This window comes from Micropterus dolomieu, linkage group LG04 (assembly GCF_021292245.1).
Source record: "Micropterus dolomieu isolate WLL.071019.BEF.003 ecotype Adirondacks linkage group LG04, ASM2129224v1, whole genome shotgun sequence".
Classification (NCBI taxonomy): Eukaryota; Metazoa; Chordata; class Actinopteri; order Centrarchiformes; family Centrarchidae; genus Micropterus; species Micropterus dolomieu.
The window spans coordinates 32,684,861-32,700,523 of record NC_060153.1 but is presented as its reverse complement, the minus strand read 5'-3'; the positions used below and the strand labels follow the sequence as shown (position 1 = coordinate 32,700,523).

General features: G+C 46.6%; 1 protein-coding gene across 2 annotated transcripts; it reads right to left on the bottom strand.

Annotated features, from left to right (window-relative positions):
* Window positions 1-269: 269 nt before the first annotated feature.
* On the bottom strand, window positions 270-14,336 carry LOC123970375 (atlastin-2-like). 2 transcript variants are annotated; one of them, XM_046048394.1, is made up of 12 exons: window positions 14,216-14,336; window positions 7,038-7,315; window positions 5,684-5,818; window positions 5,481-5,585; window positions 3,926-3,976; window positions 3,779-3,835; window positions 3,462-3,554; window positions 2,796-2,934; window positions 2,570-2,697; window positions 1,075-1,131; window positions 892-963; window positions 270-809 (listed from the first exon to the last, which is right to left on the bottom strand). In XM_046048394.1, exons 1-12 carry the CDS (start codon window positions 14,274-14,276, stop codon window positions 285-287), a joined length of 1,701 nt encoding a protein of 566 aa, XP_045904350.1. In that variant the 5' UTR covers window positions 14,277-14,336; the 3' UTR covers window positions 270-284. The 2 variants fall into 2 exon arrangements, with proteins under 2 accessions (XP_045904350.1, XP_045904351.1); XM_046048395.1 differs by lacking the exons at window positions 5,481-5,585; window positions 5,684-5,818.
* Between the last annotated feature and the right edge of the window lie 1,327 nt (window positions 14,337-15,663).

Below are 15,663 nucleotides of genomic sequence, written 5' to 3'. Positions count from 1 at the left end.
AGAACAGCTGAATTCAATGTGACGCTCTGTCGACACGTTTCAGTTTGACGGCCGTCCTCAGTGAGGAAGACCCCGTCGTTAACGAGCCTCATTAAAACCTGTCAGTTTCGCCTTCGTCCACTTGTGTCACGTTTTATAATTACTTCTAAAAATGATCGAGCCTATCGTACGTTCAGCCGTAATAAACCTAATGACTCGGTGGGTCCTGATGGTGTCATGTAAGAGTTGTGATCTCGCCGTTTAACCGCGAGCATCTTTCGCACCTCACAGGAAACTGAATCTCTCTAAAAACACTTCAGCAGATTAACGGAGCGTTTCAGCGTCGAAACAAACTCTACGTCACCTGCGACTCGAGGAGAGAAAACCTTCACTCTCACCTGTTCCCAGAGGGTTTCGGCCACCTGGTCGATGACTCCTCCGACCTCGCGGAACTCCCCGGAGTATTTGGCGTAAGCCCAGATGCAGAGCGCCGTCAGAGCCACGCCCATCACCAGGTTACACAGCGTGGCCACGGAGTTGATGCCCACGAAGCCCGTGACCAGCGACACCACGTACATGACGAACATGACCGCGAACAGCGTGGCGGGCGTCCGCGCCGCGTAGAAGATGTTCTTGCCGTCGTTGTGCTTGCCGAAGTTGGCGTAGGCCTCGTCGAGCTCCGCCTCCAGCTGCTCCTGGTAGCGCCGGCAGAAATCCTCGCCGCCCATCTTCTTGACGGAGCGGAACTGCTTCACCGACGCCTGCCGCAGCTCCGCGTGGCGCCGCTCCAGCTCCGTCGGGGAAATGTAGGGTTTGTCGCCGCCGCAGACCTGACACGGGACACAAGATGTTATAACGGGCTGCGGCGCCCACGTCCAATTAGAGCCGGCCGAACAGGAAGTGATGCGTTACCTGCTCCATGCTTTTGTTGTACAAGTCTTTGGCTCCTGCTACAGCTGCAAGGTTGTTGGCTTCAGCTGTTGCCTAGGTAACAGATGACAAAAAACACAAATTCAACATGCACGTGACTCTAAACAGTTTGAGGACCGGGCCTGTTAAATATCACGAAGCGTCCAGCGGGCGGCGCCGTTTAACCTGCAGCATGGACTTGGGGTGAGGAAGCTCTTCTCCCTGGTAGATCTTCATGTAAGCCTGAAATCACAGACAGAACAGGAACAATCAGGAGGACGAAGCCAAACTCTAAACATCTGCTGCTGGTTCAACCAGTTTAGTCCGGCTCGGAGTGAACGCCAGACTCGCGCCTCGATCCGGACCCGTCGGCACTGGGAAATTTCCAGGTGCGTGACGCTAAATATAAACAACAAACATGGCGGACCGTGACAAACTTGTGTTTCTATGGCAGGTTTCTGCACTTGGTGTTTTTATTAAAAACAAGTGATAAATCTACAGCGTGCGCTTCCAGGGGAGCTGCCGCGACGTCATTCAGCTGCTACTCTTGAACTCGGGTACAGATTTTCTCTGCGAGCTCACGAGTAGGAAATCTGACTTCAGGTTTGCGTTCCGTGCCACTTTTTCCACGTTGGAGGTCGGAAATTTCCCAGTTCCGAGTGGCCTGGAACGCAGCGTTAAACTCTTTGTCCGCCGATGACCCCAATTGATGTTGATTGATTGTTTCTGGTGTGACCGCCATGTGAACCAGTGACAGGAAGCTCCCAGTGTATATGTGTAATTTAATAGTACTTATTTACCATTTCTGTACTATTTAATAAATTATTGTCATTTACAATATTTCAGATTTATCAGAATACGTTTTAGGTTTGTCAGTTTGGTAAATACAATAAACACATTAAAGGCACAGTAACAGTCGAGAACACACAATATAAAAATGACCACAACAATGAAAGTTACAAAAAAAATAAAAAAATACTATAGAAACATTATAAAACAATATGCTAATTATTATAATATGCAATATTGATGGAAGGTCGACACATCTTGATATAAATCCTCAGAGATCTTTGCCATGTTGAACTTCCAGTCACCAGTATGACAGCGATAACACCAGATTTAACACACCTGAGACCTTGTAACACTAACGAGTCACATGACACCGGGGAGGGAAAATGGCTAATTGGGCCCAATTTGAACATTTTCACTTAGGGGTGTCCTCACTGTTATTGTCGGCGGTTTAGACATTAACGGCTGCACACTGACTACTTTACACTGGAGCAAAGGGTCATTTCTTCAGTGTTGAGACATGAAAAGATTTTATCAAATATTTAGAAAAATTACTCCTTACTCACTCACTTTTGTGAGATACTGTATATTCATTCATTCACTCATGGAGACACATAAGCTGCCTTTACAGCCATTTGTGCACTTCACAGGTCCATGTCGTGATCTGTGAGCTCCTGCATTATTAAATAATGATTTAGTACTCCTAAACAAAAAATACTATTAACTTCTGTCTGATCAGGACTTTTAAAGCTCCAGGAAACGACGGCGTCAGATCTTTGAGGGGGACGAGTTGAGAAACGATGGATCCAGAACATGAATGTTTCCTGCTTCCTCCGACGCAGTGAGAGAGTGAAAGATGAAGCGACGCAGACGCACTCAGGTATGAACTCACCTTGAAGTAGTGCAGCAGGTCTCTGCAGGTGATTTTGACTCCGCCGATCTCTTTTTCCACCAGGTTCTCTGGGGAGAGCAGCGTCGGGACGAGGTTCACCAGCTCCTTCTTAAAATCCTCATCGATATCTGAGACACAAACGCACATCGTTAAATTTGATTATTAAAGTTAAAGTCTCGCCGTGGCTGGGGGCGGCTCGTTGCTGCGGCTAACGTTAGCGTTCTACCTCGGAGCCGGCCGTCGAAGTGAGGGTTGGTGGCCACCTTGAGGCCGGGGTGAGGCAGCAGGAAGCAGCCGATGTTGGAGAAGCAGGAGTGGATGTGTTTCCTGACGTTCTGCAGCTCCTCGTGTTGGTTCTGCTTCACCTGACGCCATCAACGCAATACTGAAATACTTGTGGCACCAAATTTAATTCATTTATAATAAATGAGTCTGTTAAACAAAACAACTACGGTAGTAATACTTTCCACTTGGGGCCGGGAAATAAAATAAAGATACTTATCGCAATATAATTTTCCTCAATAACAAAAATAACCAATGTTCAATATATCGTCAAATGTTTGATTTAATTCATTTGAATTTCTAACAAATTAGCACTTAATTTTCTATTGAGATGTTTATCATGTTGAGGAAAAGGGAGTGAAAACATGTTATAATATTTCTCCCTCAGACGTGTGAAGTGTTTGTTTGTCCCATTCTGACCATAAAGAAAAGTTTAACAGTCTGGTTTCTTCAATTTTCACTCAGGAGCAAAAATCAGCTTTTAAACTTGAAAGAAATCATGATTTGAACTTTATCATGATAATTATCGATTATCTTTCTTATTGTGAAAACATTTTTGCCCGTTTGGCCCGGCCTTACTGACGCCGCCCTGCAGAGGCTCACTGCTCACCTGCAGCCGTTTCTCCAGGAAGCTCCGCCCTCCCTCCAGACCGTACGGGTGCTCGTAGGGGTAACTCCAGTCTCTGATCAGGAACATCAGAGTCTGAACGGAGGGACACAGTCAGGTCATTGATCCAGGACGGATTCTAACAAAAACACTTTATGCAGAGGATGTTTCAGCTTTAGATTTGTTTACATTCCAAAGCAGAAGAGGAGGAGCGTGAAGGAACACGAGCTTCTGCCGATTCAGTGCCTTAAAACTAAAAGAATCCAGTCTGGTTTGGTCATCTGGTAAATGAAACTCTGAACGCGTTCTGCAGATCTCACCTGAAAGGGTTTCTCGTAGACCTCCTCCATGGCCAGCCGCCCGTACTCCGTGAACAGCTGAGGACAGGAAACAGCCAGCAGATTAAAATCTAACCCCGCAGTCATGAAGCTCAGAAACTACTGTCTGCATATCTGATTACTCCTGACCTGCAGGTGCTGGAGGTCGTCCTCCTGGACGTTCTGGGACAGGTTGTACACCTGAAACACACAACAAGAAGACACCTGAGCCCGTTAGTCAGCTGGGACCATCAGACCTTTAAAAACCGCCAACACGCTTGTTCAAAACTTAAGCCTAGTTCACCCCGCGATTTCAACATTTTGTCAATCTTGTGCAACACTATGACTGAAGAAGGGCCTCCCAGTGGGCCCTTACATCCAGGGGGCCGTGAGGGAAACCGGCTGCTCTCGCACCTGGAGCTCCGTTCATCTGGTCCAGACCAGGGGAAAAGCTTTTAGCGAGCGCCAAAGGAAAATCACCAGCGCCAAAATGATCAGAATGGATCATTTGATGCGTTTTAAAACCATTTATCAAATAATTGTTGAGCGAGCAGATCGTGAACTTTAACACGACGCCTCCACTTCCAGCAGTCGCCTCTCCTCTCATTGTTTTTTCACACAGGCGCTGGATTAATAAACCAGCTGCTGCGTTGATTTGACTGCGCCTGAACGCTCCGCTACGAAGCTAGCGCTACTGGGAGCGATGACTTCCTGTTATTTCTCACAATATAAAAGCAGTGTGTGCTTAACGTGTGCGACCTACTGCGCCCCCGCTCCCCCTCTAATAGACGACAACGGGTTGTGTTGCCAGGGGAACCGGCGCACTTCCCTCTGGCTGGATGAAGTCTGAGCTCCTGATTTTATACATAATCCACGTGTTCCTGCAGCTGGAGGCTCTCCGCAGCAACTTTCTAAATCCTTCCATCTCACAAAGAAAATAAAGGTCAGGTGGAAACAGCTGCAGAGAGGCTGAACAAAAATTACCCGAAACCTTTAAACCGTGAATGATTCGTTAATATACAGCTCGCAGAGTTAACTAATAACAGTTCATGTCTGCTGCGTACCGTTGGATGTACCGACAACTATCAGCGAATTAATTTTAAACTGAAGAAAGCGGAGGACTCTCAGGAAAGTCCCAGCTGCTAGTGAGTTACAAACTGCCTCTTGTTTTTCTAACTCAAAACCCACCTGTCGATGTTCAAGCTCATCTTAATTACATTAAATCAGGCAGCGCCGTCGCCCAGGTGTATCTGCTGCAGGTTTATCAAGTGTAACACACAAAGCTGCACTAATAGGACTCATTAAATATCAAATTCAGTATTTGAAACTAAATAATGAGAGAAGGAACCACACAGATTTGTACAGAAATGAGTCGAGGCTCATTACTAAGGAGTCGCTGTCGCACATGTTTTAATGGACTTAATGACCTGAGGCGGCACGAGCAGAGCGTTTTAACAGCTAAAAATGCAACGCGCTGAGGTGACATAACGTTGCTTTTACACAGATGAGATGGATTTAGAGTTATTAATAGTTCAGCTTCTCACATATCTGCTTCTATGTGAGTCCACTTGGAGACGCCCTCCCTCTTAAAGAGGTCTCTGTGTGGTTGTTTAGCCTGCAGCAGACCTGGTCTGACCCCCCCGGCTCAGCTACAGCCCTCTACAGGTTGATGACCTTGACCCATGATGCTTTGTGGACTGCTGACCTGGACTGAGCTGGTCATGGTGCTCAGGGCGAACAGCGTGGCACAGTCTTTGATGGTCGACTGGCTGTCAAACGCCCCCTGTGTGTCCATTAGAAGAACTGCAACCTGCAACGACAGCAGCAGCACATTCATGTCACGACAGCGCCATCGCGTGTTAGTGTGGTACTTCGCTGCCTGGGCAGAAACCCGGCCTGTGAACTGACCTTGCGGCCGTCTGGTTTCTCCACCACGAACACCTCGCTCCAGGCCAGGATGCCCGTGGTCTCACGCTCGCAGCCGCCCCGCCAGTTGAAGCCGGTGAGAGGCTCCTCCTCGCTGCCGACCCACGAACCAGACGCCTGGACAGAGACCGGGGAGGGGAGGGGGAGAGGATATCACACTGTTCAACTCTGAAGCAGAATTAAGTTTACTTCACGTAACGAACAGCATTTACTGTAGAAACAGGAAGCTTTGGGGGCCACAAACAGGAAGGACCAAGAGGAGAACGACCTCCGTGGTTTTAAAAGGTTGGTGTTTTTATACAGGATCAGGGTTTTTAGATTTGGTCCCGCCTCCAGCTCTCGACACACAGACGGCGTCTTCATGGTAAAGCATTGAACTTTTGGAGTTTGTCCTCCATTAACGCTATGAAAGCCTGGACGGCCTTAAATTCAACCAGAGTAAAACTGAGGTCATGATTTTTAGACCCAGCGGCGCCTCTGATGTCTCTCAAACAGACCTGGGGGCCTCCTGCGCTGTAGACTCCGATATTCAGCGTCACCCTCGACTTCTTCTTCCTGTCGTTGACACACAGACTGTGTAGTCAGATAAAACATGAGGTCCTTCACGCAGGCCGATCCCATCCTCCAAACTCTGACCTGTGCATGAGGTGTGTGTGAAAAGCAAACCCTCGCCGTGACCCGATCCGTGTGGGCGGGGCTTATTCTATGCATAAAGATGGCCTTTATGTGTGGAATAAGCAGCAGTGAGCTCTGAGGAGGCCCAGCCACAGAGCTGCCATTGTGCCGGCCTGAAATCCTCTTTACAGCGCGATGCAAGCCTCCAGAATGTTCCTCAGTGCTTACCGTAGATTAGCACGGCCAAAAGGTCAGTCGCCGTTTCAACAACTGCTGCAGGAAAAATGTCCAGCTTCCCAAAAGACATTTTCATGGTTTCACGTGTGTGTACAGTTCCTCAAACTCTGGCCGTCTGGACCGAACCTTCAGCTGCGTTTCCACCACAGGAACTTCACCCTGAAACTCCGCAGTGACCAGGGTCTAAATTAAGTTCTGGGGACTTTTTTGTTTTACCCCTACAAAAAATGTCCCTGCTCTGAGGGGGGGTAGTACTTTCCCAAAGTACAGGAACCTGCTTGATCGGTCAAGTAGAAGCTAAAACATTAAAGACACTGAATAAAGCAGCTTCACCCTAAAAGACTTGTGTGTGTCTCTCATTATATTCCATCAAATCTGACGTTACTAAATACTGAAACCTGGCCGTCACTCTGCAGGGCGTACATCAGAGTCAGAACACACGTCAGCATGGCGTGCTCTGAGAGTTTCACCGTGGACAGCGTACCTGTTTGTACATGAAGCGCAGCATGAAGTCCAGCAGGAACGACTTGCCCTTCCGGAAAGCCCCGGCCACGGAGACGACGACCACGTGGAGGTCCCGCACCTCCTCCTGCAGCAGCAGCCGCTCCAGCGCCTCCTCCTGCAGCGAGAACGAGTGCTCCTCCTCGTCCGCCACCACGATCTGCACAGGCCTGGCCACGCCCACTTCCTCCTCCAGCAGGTCGTCTTCCTCCTCCTCCTGGCGCCTCATCGGGGACGTGTCAGATTTCAACCCGTGGCCACCTGAGAGGGGAAAGTCGTGGGTAAGAGTTTGACAAGACGGAGAGTGAAACTCACGCCAGGACATCTGTTCGTTATCTGGCTTCTCTAACAATTTATCATCATTATTCCTAATCCACTTCGCACATCTGACCGATTCATTTAACGCACTCCAAACGTTGCTCTAAATTAAAACTCAGGAAGCAAAAAATCCATTCATGTTATAAAACGAAGCACAAACATGGTGAAAGACTGAAATGTGACCTCATCACCTGCCCACATATCAGAAGGTGGTTTCAAGCGTTTAGCCTACATGTTAACATGTTGTTAATTTGTCATTTTGCGTGCTTCAACTACACACGGCTCTCTGTGAGCCCGTTCCACTCTCTGCAGGCTAACGGTACATATCCACATGGAGCATTTCAGAATAAGAGCGTTTTGCAGGCCTGATTTTGCGGACTTGTTCAGTTGTCCTTGATTTTTGCGTTTCTACTATGGTTAAGTAGCTACGTAGTTAAAGTGTTTGTTTGTCTGTTTTAACTGTGTTTAGTGTTGCTGTACGATCGGGAATCTGCAAAAGGTGTTTTATTTTGAAAACTGACCGGATTCTCTATGCCGTTCTGTGTCCGACTTCCTGCCTGGTTCATCTGCTCTATGCTGCTTCACACGGCTTCAGCCAAAAATAGCCCGGCGTCAACAACTGAACTTATGCAAAACTTCAATAATAATAAGAAGAAAAATTTTTAAATAATCTGGCAGAACAATCGCTATTAGATTTCCCCCCCAAATCGTTCAGCCCTGGTGGATTAGTGGTGAGATTTCTGCCTGCTGGCCAGTCCCAAACTGCGCCTGTCAGACGGCTGAAGGGGCAGCAGAGCGGTGACCTAACGCAGACATGTGGGACAGATTCTGAATGTGCAGAAAGTTTTGAACCCGAGTGAAAAACTTGGTGAAACATAGGAGCTAAAAAAGGAGTTAATTTAGCCCAACAGATAACATCTACAGTTCGCCTTCCCGCCCGTTTCTTGGAATGGAGCAAAAATGAGGAGTTATTTATTTCATCAGCATTTTAATGGTGTGTTTATTATGTCACTAACAACTATAGATGATAACATTTTAGGACGGCGCTCTGGATCAAACTCCCAGAAGTGACAGCGTGTCCTGACCTCCTGCAGTTAGCGAAGCTTCACAAAGGGAATTGCTGCTATTACAGGACGGCGGGGTCGACTGGAAGTTTACAGTAAACGGACCGAGTCGTGGGTCAGCGCGGTTTTGATCTGTGAAGCTCCTTGTATGGCGGCGTTTCCACTCCTCTGACCTGCAGCTCTGGTACCAAAACATATTGGACTCCGAGTGCTTTAGCCTCCGTCCGACAGGTCAGAGCGAGGGGCTTCTGCTCACCGCTCTGGAATTTAGTGAAACGCAGATCATAAGCGAGCAGCCTGAGGACTCGTGGGGAAGACGCGCCTTCATTCAGGGCAGAGTGGAGCTCGTCGAGGCCACGTGAGAGCGTCGCAGGCAGTAACGCAACACCACGGCATCCCCGGGAAGGCAGACATAACGTCCAGGTCCCCAGAGGCCTTTTAGACGATGATGTGGGCTTTAACTGAGGCCGTTAAGAAGACCAGTGATCCGGTTAATTCAGTGTTCTCTCTGTGCAGCACATGAACCGCCGCAGGAACAAAAACCTCTCCAGTGCAGCATAAAGCTGAAACACTTAGTGAAATAGAGAACAGCCCATTTTGAGAAAGTTCTCAAGCTAAAAACGTTAAACATTGTGAGTGAGCAGAACAAAAGGTTCACTGTTAGGTTTAATAAACCCAAAGCCTGCTGTGAAGAGATTTACGTCAGCCTCCAATAGCAGCAGAAGTTTTGAGGCAATGTCCTCTAAAATGTGGTAAGTTCAGAAAATGTGTGTTAGTTGATCTGAATGCACAGCTGCACAGGGACCTGTCGCTCGCCTCCAGCATGTGTGTAACTTTATAATAACTGATCAGAGGATTATGCTGCAAACAGTCTTTTTGCTAAAGTTAAATATAAATCACGGGCTATTTAAATGTCGGGGTAATACATCCTTCAGCTTAATCTTATCCAAACATCTCCTCAACAACATCGTGCAGGAGGAACTGCGGCCTTCCCTGAAGAAGAAGCCGACACGCACACGTTCGCCGTTATTACGACACACTCCAGGCGTGAATAAGCATCTTCTGCTGATTATCCAACAGGTCAGGATGGCCAGTGGACTCCTGTACAGTCATTTCTCACAGCAGAGCAGGAGTCTGGTCCCAGTTCTGCATGTTCAACACTCAGAGGCTGCATTCACAGCAGACAGGCATCCCGTCCCCGCACAGCTGACCTACCGACCTGAGGACATGTGAGGGACTCATGAGCAGGGTGGGGGTAGGCTGGACAACAGAACGATCACAATAATCATTTTTTCCCCCCCTCAATATTATAACAAACGTTCAAGAAATATTTAGTTTTAATCACTGAATCATACCCGATTTAGAACTTTGAGGAAAAAGGACTGAAAAAAAAGCTTAAAACCACAACTGACCCTTCGCTAAGCCACGCCCCTAACTTAGTTACTGTTGCTAAGTCCGACGAACTGTCGAACCTGTCGGATTTTTAATCACAGCCTGTCACCGTGTACGGCCTGGATCAGACCGAAGGCGTTTTTTTCCCTGTGCGAGGCGCTTTTTAAAATTGTTTTCTATTGGCAGTGAGTTTACAGTTGCTTGGATTTTCCAGAGACGGCAACAATCTGTCCCCGACTCATCCTGAAATACGCCTTGAACCGACCATCATTAAGATGAAGCTCCTGGGCCAGCGGATCCCACACGGATCTCCGCTTCCATCTCTCCTGCGTTTTTGTACAACTCTCACTTTCAAACAATGATCGGGACCTAAAACTGCACTGAAATGTTGTCTAATTTGTAGAAAAGCGACCTCAGAAAGAAGTTCTGCCGTTTCATTGTGCATTTGAAGGTTGTCAGACTGACATTAAACAAATGAAGACATTAGCTAAAGGTTACCGATCACAAAGTGAACCACCTTGACGACTGAGACAAAAGACAACGATATCAGGGATCAACACTGTTCCTGTACAGCTGGGTGGGCCTCGATTCACTATCGCAGTCATTAAAATTTATACACCATTACATTCAGCAGGAAGTTAGCTAGCGTTAGCCAGAGCCCTCTGGCATTAACTAACATCACATTAGGAACAATCCACATTTTTCTGGATTTATTTTAGGTTTTGTAAAGAGAATAAATCGTATTTCTGCTTTCAGCCTGTCTGGGTAGCTGCTGTAACTGTTACAGGATGCTCCAGGATCAGCGTTTGACCACATCTTGGAAAAATACAGCCAACCCCCCCCCCCCAAACGCTAGAAAACGACTCCTTCTGCATTAGAGTCAATGGAGCGCAGCCGTGAAAGTGTCGGACCTCAGTTGGAGCGAGACCTATACTACGCTGTGACTGGTCAGCTGTGTGTTCGGGGTGTGGCTTAGCGAAGGTCAATTAACTGTCAGGTTGCTTCAACTTTCACTCAGGAGCAAAAATCAGCCTTTACTGTACTCATCATGTCCTAAACACAGAAGAACACAAAACTAAAAGGAGTTTGAAGTTCTATCCGAGCATCAAAACGTTTTCCTTAACGAGGCAGAACTTCAGTTCTTCCTCATTCTGCAGACGCGACGTACCGTTTGGACAGATCGAGCCTTCACATGCGACTCTGGAGCATTTCAGGGTTCCAGCAGGATAAATGTGTAGTGATGAGAGTCTGGACTCTATTTCAGCAACCTGCCACTGGCGGCTGACTGAGAGCTAACGTTAGCCTGTAGCCATTGTTTTTAGTGCCTGCTCTGTAGCGGGGGGGGGGTCTTTACTGCTGCTCTCTGCCTCGGGCTTGACATGCATGCACATGGATAGGCAGGGAGATCTTTGCCGTCACGTTTCTTTGATTAAAAGCTGTCCAGACTGATTGTTTTACAGAAGCCTGAAAAGGACAAACATCAAGTCAACACTGCCAGCTGTGAGGAGAAGGTTTAAACTGTACTTAGAATAAACTTAAATCCATTCGATGATTCGAGCCCTTGCCTTCTCAGAGAAGAACCACAAACACAATAGTGAGCCTCAGAAATCTCTGTTTTGATTCGGCAATACAACAGATTTGCAAGTATAACCGTGTAGGGGCAAATCCTTCTGCAGCAGCAGTGTGTAGTTTAAAGACCCAAGTGTGAGCTCAAACTGTGAATCTGGAGTAAGAGGATAACTACACCAGCAGAATTACGTTCACATCACATGACGCGTGGCTCGGTCTTATGCCCCACTTTGGTCTGAGCAGCACACAGAGTGCAGTTTTCCACACATCAGGTCAGCGGAGCTCTCTGCAGCTGCAACAACACGAGCAGCACTCGCTCACCAAAAGGGAAACTTGAGCCTGAGATAAACTGCTGTAATGGATCACCGGCTGAGACCCAGTCAGACATATTCCAACACGACTGTAGCAGCTGTTAACGCTTCCTGCAGGTGTCACGCTGCTGACAAAGCATTGGAAAAACAGCGAGCCTGAGGTTTCATCATCAGACAGCTTGTGATAGGGATTAAACATGGTAACATTTCAGACAGTATTACCATTTCCATATTAAATCATCGTGATTTAAAACGTCTTAAATACTCTCCAGCATCAAAGTTAGCAACCGTCTCCCAGACACTGAAAACGGACTGGAGCCGTTTCTCAATCTGCGTTCTTGGCTGTACTTGTGTTCTTGTAAAACGTCATAAGTCGCAGCCAAAGTACTGTTCCAATTCAAAAGTAGGGATTTACATTTACTCATCTGGCAGACGCTTTTATCCAAAGAGACTTACATTTGAGGAACAACATACAAGCATCAACTACAGATCTACAACTGACAACACATACTAGTAAGAGCTCAAAGTTCATATCACATCAATGGGGTAGATACCGAGGGAAGGAAGCAAGAGTTAACAAAAAAGTGCAATCAATACAAGATCATTGTAGGGGATAGAAGAAGAAGAGCACAGGAAGTGCATGTTAGAGGTTAGGAGTTAGAGGTGTTATAAGAGGATACATTGAGTGGACTATATAGGGTATAATAATTCTGACTATACATGCGGACAGCACTACAAAGTGGCGAGCTCACTATAAAGTGCACTATGTAGGGAGTAGTGGGTGATTTCAGACACTTATCTAGCCAAGTACAGTCAAATACCCGCATGCGTTCTCGCTCCGCCCGTTTGGTGTCTTGTGTGGATGCACTTAGTCGCCAAAAAGTGGAAATGTCGGACGAGGTCCCGCCCGCTAATCATCAAGTCCGCTGCTGTTCCAATTGCTGGATGACGGACTGCGTGCTCCCGTTCCTGGGAGTTTGTACTCCCGAGCCGAACTTGCCAAGTCCGAGCTTTAAAGTACAGAAGTCCGAACTTGCCAAAGTAACAGCAAGAGTGTGTTAGTTTTTATAAAGGGTCCTGAGGGAATCATCTTTTTGACCACCGACATGTACTTCACAACATCTTTAATGTTAAAGCACACTTGATGTGTTTGGGTGTGCCATTTTATTATGTTAATAAACAAAAAGTGCACAGTGCTCCTAATTATATTTTCAATATAAAAAACTTGGTCAGATGATTTCACTGTATCTGTAATTTTTACAATATGAAATGTCATTTTTCATAATATGACATTTTCATACATTTCACCTGCAGCTTGTAAGTTTACCTTCCCAGCAGGTATCTAGCTAGCAGGTGAGAAAGATGAACCCACTGCCAGTTACCCCGGAAAGATCACCTGGGACTTGGTTGTGAAAATGATGATCTAGTTTCAGATGGTCACGGCAGGGAGTGTAGCAGAAGTGCCACAATAACAGTAGTCGGACGGCTATAGCAGCTTACTGAGGGAGTCTACCTTACCCAAACACTTTACAGCCAATCACAGTGCGACGTGTCCTCCCTTAAAGACAGAGATATTACACGCCAAACCCCATTCAAAAAACACCCCGTTTAACGTTGCCGTGCTTATATGACAAAACAATCCTTGATAGACGCTGGCCTCCATCAAAGCCATCTAGTAGGGATCAGAACTGACTGGACCGTGGTTGGGTCACGTTGGGTTAACGTTGCACGACCACACAAAACAAAAAGTTGTGACCAATAATCAAGAAATATGGTCGAGTTAAGAGCTAACGTTAGCTTTGTGAACCCTTGCCAATAAAAGAGAGACGTTTGCTTAAGTCGCCGATTTCTTCAACAGAATCCGGCGTTTAGTTAAATGTATGAGTCTCCTGTGTTATCGTTAAACTAACATGTGAAGCTAAGTTTATTTCTAAAACGTTAAAGCCGGTTTTGTTGAACCACTGCAGGGTGTGCTAGGCTTAGCTTAAACTAGGCACTGAAGTTAGCTTGCTTCACACGGTTAGCCACGAAAGGTTTACTGAAGGCTACTAGTGTTATCTTCAAACCGCCTGCAGGTGTCGAAACCGTTTAACACCTTGTTTTTACAAAACAACAGAACAATGAAGACTTGGCTGGAAGAGGCTAGCAGCTGTGTTAGCTGGTCGGCTAACAACAAACACAGCTGAAGGTGAGGACCGATGCGCGGCTTAACAAACACTTCATGACAAAACACCCTGCCCGGCGGGGACAGTCGGGTCAGACACCACGCACGGCCACTCTCACCGGCAATTAAAGAGACATGTTTTCAGTGATATTTTATTAATATCGCTAATTCGCGACAGAAGATCCGATTATTCGACGGAGCGGAGCGGAGCGCTCCCTGCGGTGTCATTACGTTCACCGTGTGCAAAACAAGCCGCGGCGGAGGTCACATATTATATATAAAAGCCCGCAGTCACCCTGTCGTGTCACAAACATCATTTCACTCTCTGTAAATGTTTGATTACCTTCTTTAAAGATGCTGTTTTTGTGATTCCGCTGCTTCAACCTGCTCTCCTCCGCCGCCATCTTTCTTTCCTGACCTGCTGATAGCGGCAGACTGCCCTGACGTCATGGAGTCCGCGCGGTCCTAAAGTACGCCCCTCCCCTCCCCTCCCCCCGGTGAACCTATGGAATCAGATTTGTGCCAATTTAGTCAAACAATTTTAACTTCTAAAAAAATCTAACAAAAACAATAATTTCATAGAGAATAAAACTACCCTATTAGTCCAAATATATAATGACCCTGACTATAAGACGACACCCCCTTTTTCAAGACTAATAAAGACCAAATCTTGTTTTGTAAAGAAAATAATTTCATTTGAAAATGAATTCTAATTAAACACACTGAATAAAATAAAACATGGCAGTATGTTGTTTTTAAACATCTTTTAAATAACTAAAAACATTTTCAATATCTTTTTAAATGAAATGGTCACATTTAAACTACTTCTAAATATAAATGTATAATGTCATTTAAATGTGACCATTACTTTTAAAAATATATATTGAAAACATTATTGTATTTATATGTATTTACATGTTAAAAACAACAACCTCCACTGGCATCATAACTCCTCCTTAGCTGTTGGTTAACTTTACCTACTTTTGAGCTACGTTCAACACAATCGCCGTGTCTCTCCATGTTTTAGTTGGACGGTGACACGCTTCAGTCAGGAGGGCAACATGCGCTGTGCCAATGGTTGTCGCCATCTGTTGTTGTTTGTGAATATTAACTAGGGCTGGACACGCGTTATTATCGCGTTAACGCATTAATTAGTTAACGCCAACACTTATTTTATCCCACGTTAACGCAGTTTTTATTATTATTATTTTGAAAGTTCGTTGCTCACTGGCTCTGAATACACATCCAGTCATTTAACCATCCAATTTAACCTAAATTAAAATTAAAGGCTACATAACTTTACCTGATAGGCCTTCATGTAGTTTGGCGGGGATGCTCTGCCGTGTGAATTCCCTCCTGTTGATGCCCGCTTGTCGCTACACCTTGTGCTCGACCACTTCACCTCACTCTAACAGGGAAACTGATTGAACACAGACCGTTTCTGCCCTCTAGCAGCCAGCAGGGGGCGACTTAAACCTGCGTCCTCTCCAGCAGCCAGCAGGGGGCGACTTAAACCTGCGTCCTTTCTAGCAGCTAGCAGGGGGCGACTTAAACCTGCGTCCTCTCCAGCAGCCAGTAGGGGGCGACTTAAACCTGCGTCCTCTCCAGCAGCCAATAGGGGGCGACTTAAACCTGCGTCCTCTCCAGCGGCCAGTAGGGGGCGACTTAAACCTGCGTCCTCTCCAGCGGCCAGCAGGGGGCGCCTTAAACCTGCGTCCTCTCTAGCGGCCAGCAGGGGGCGACTTAAACCTGCGTCCTCTCCAGCGGCCAGTAGGGGGCGACTTAAACCTG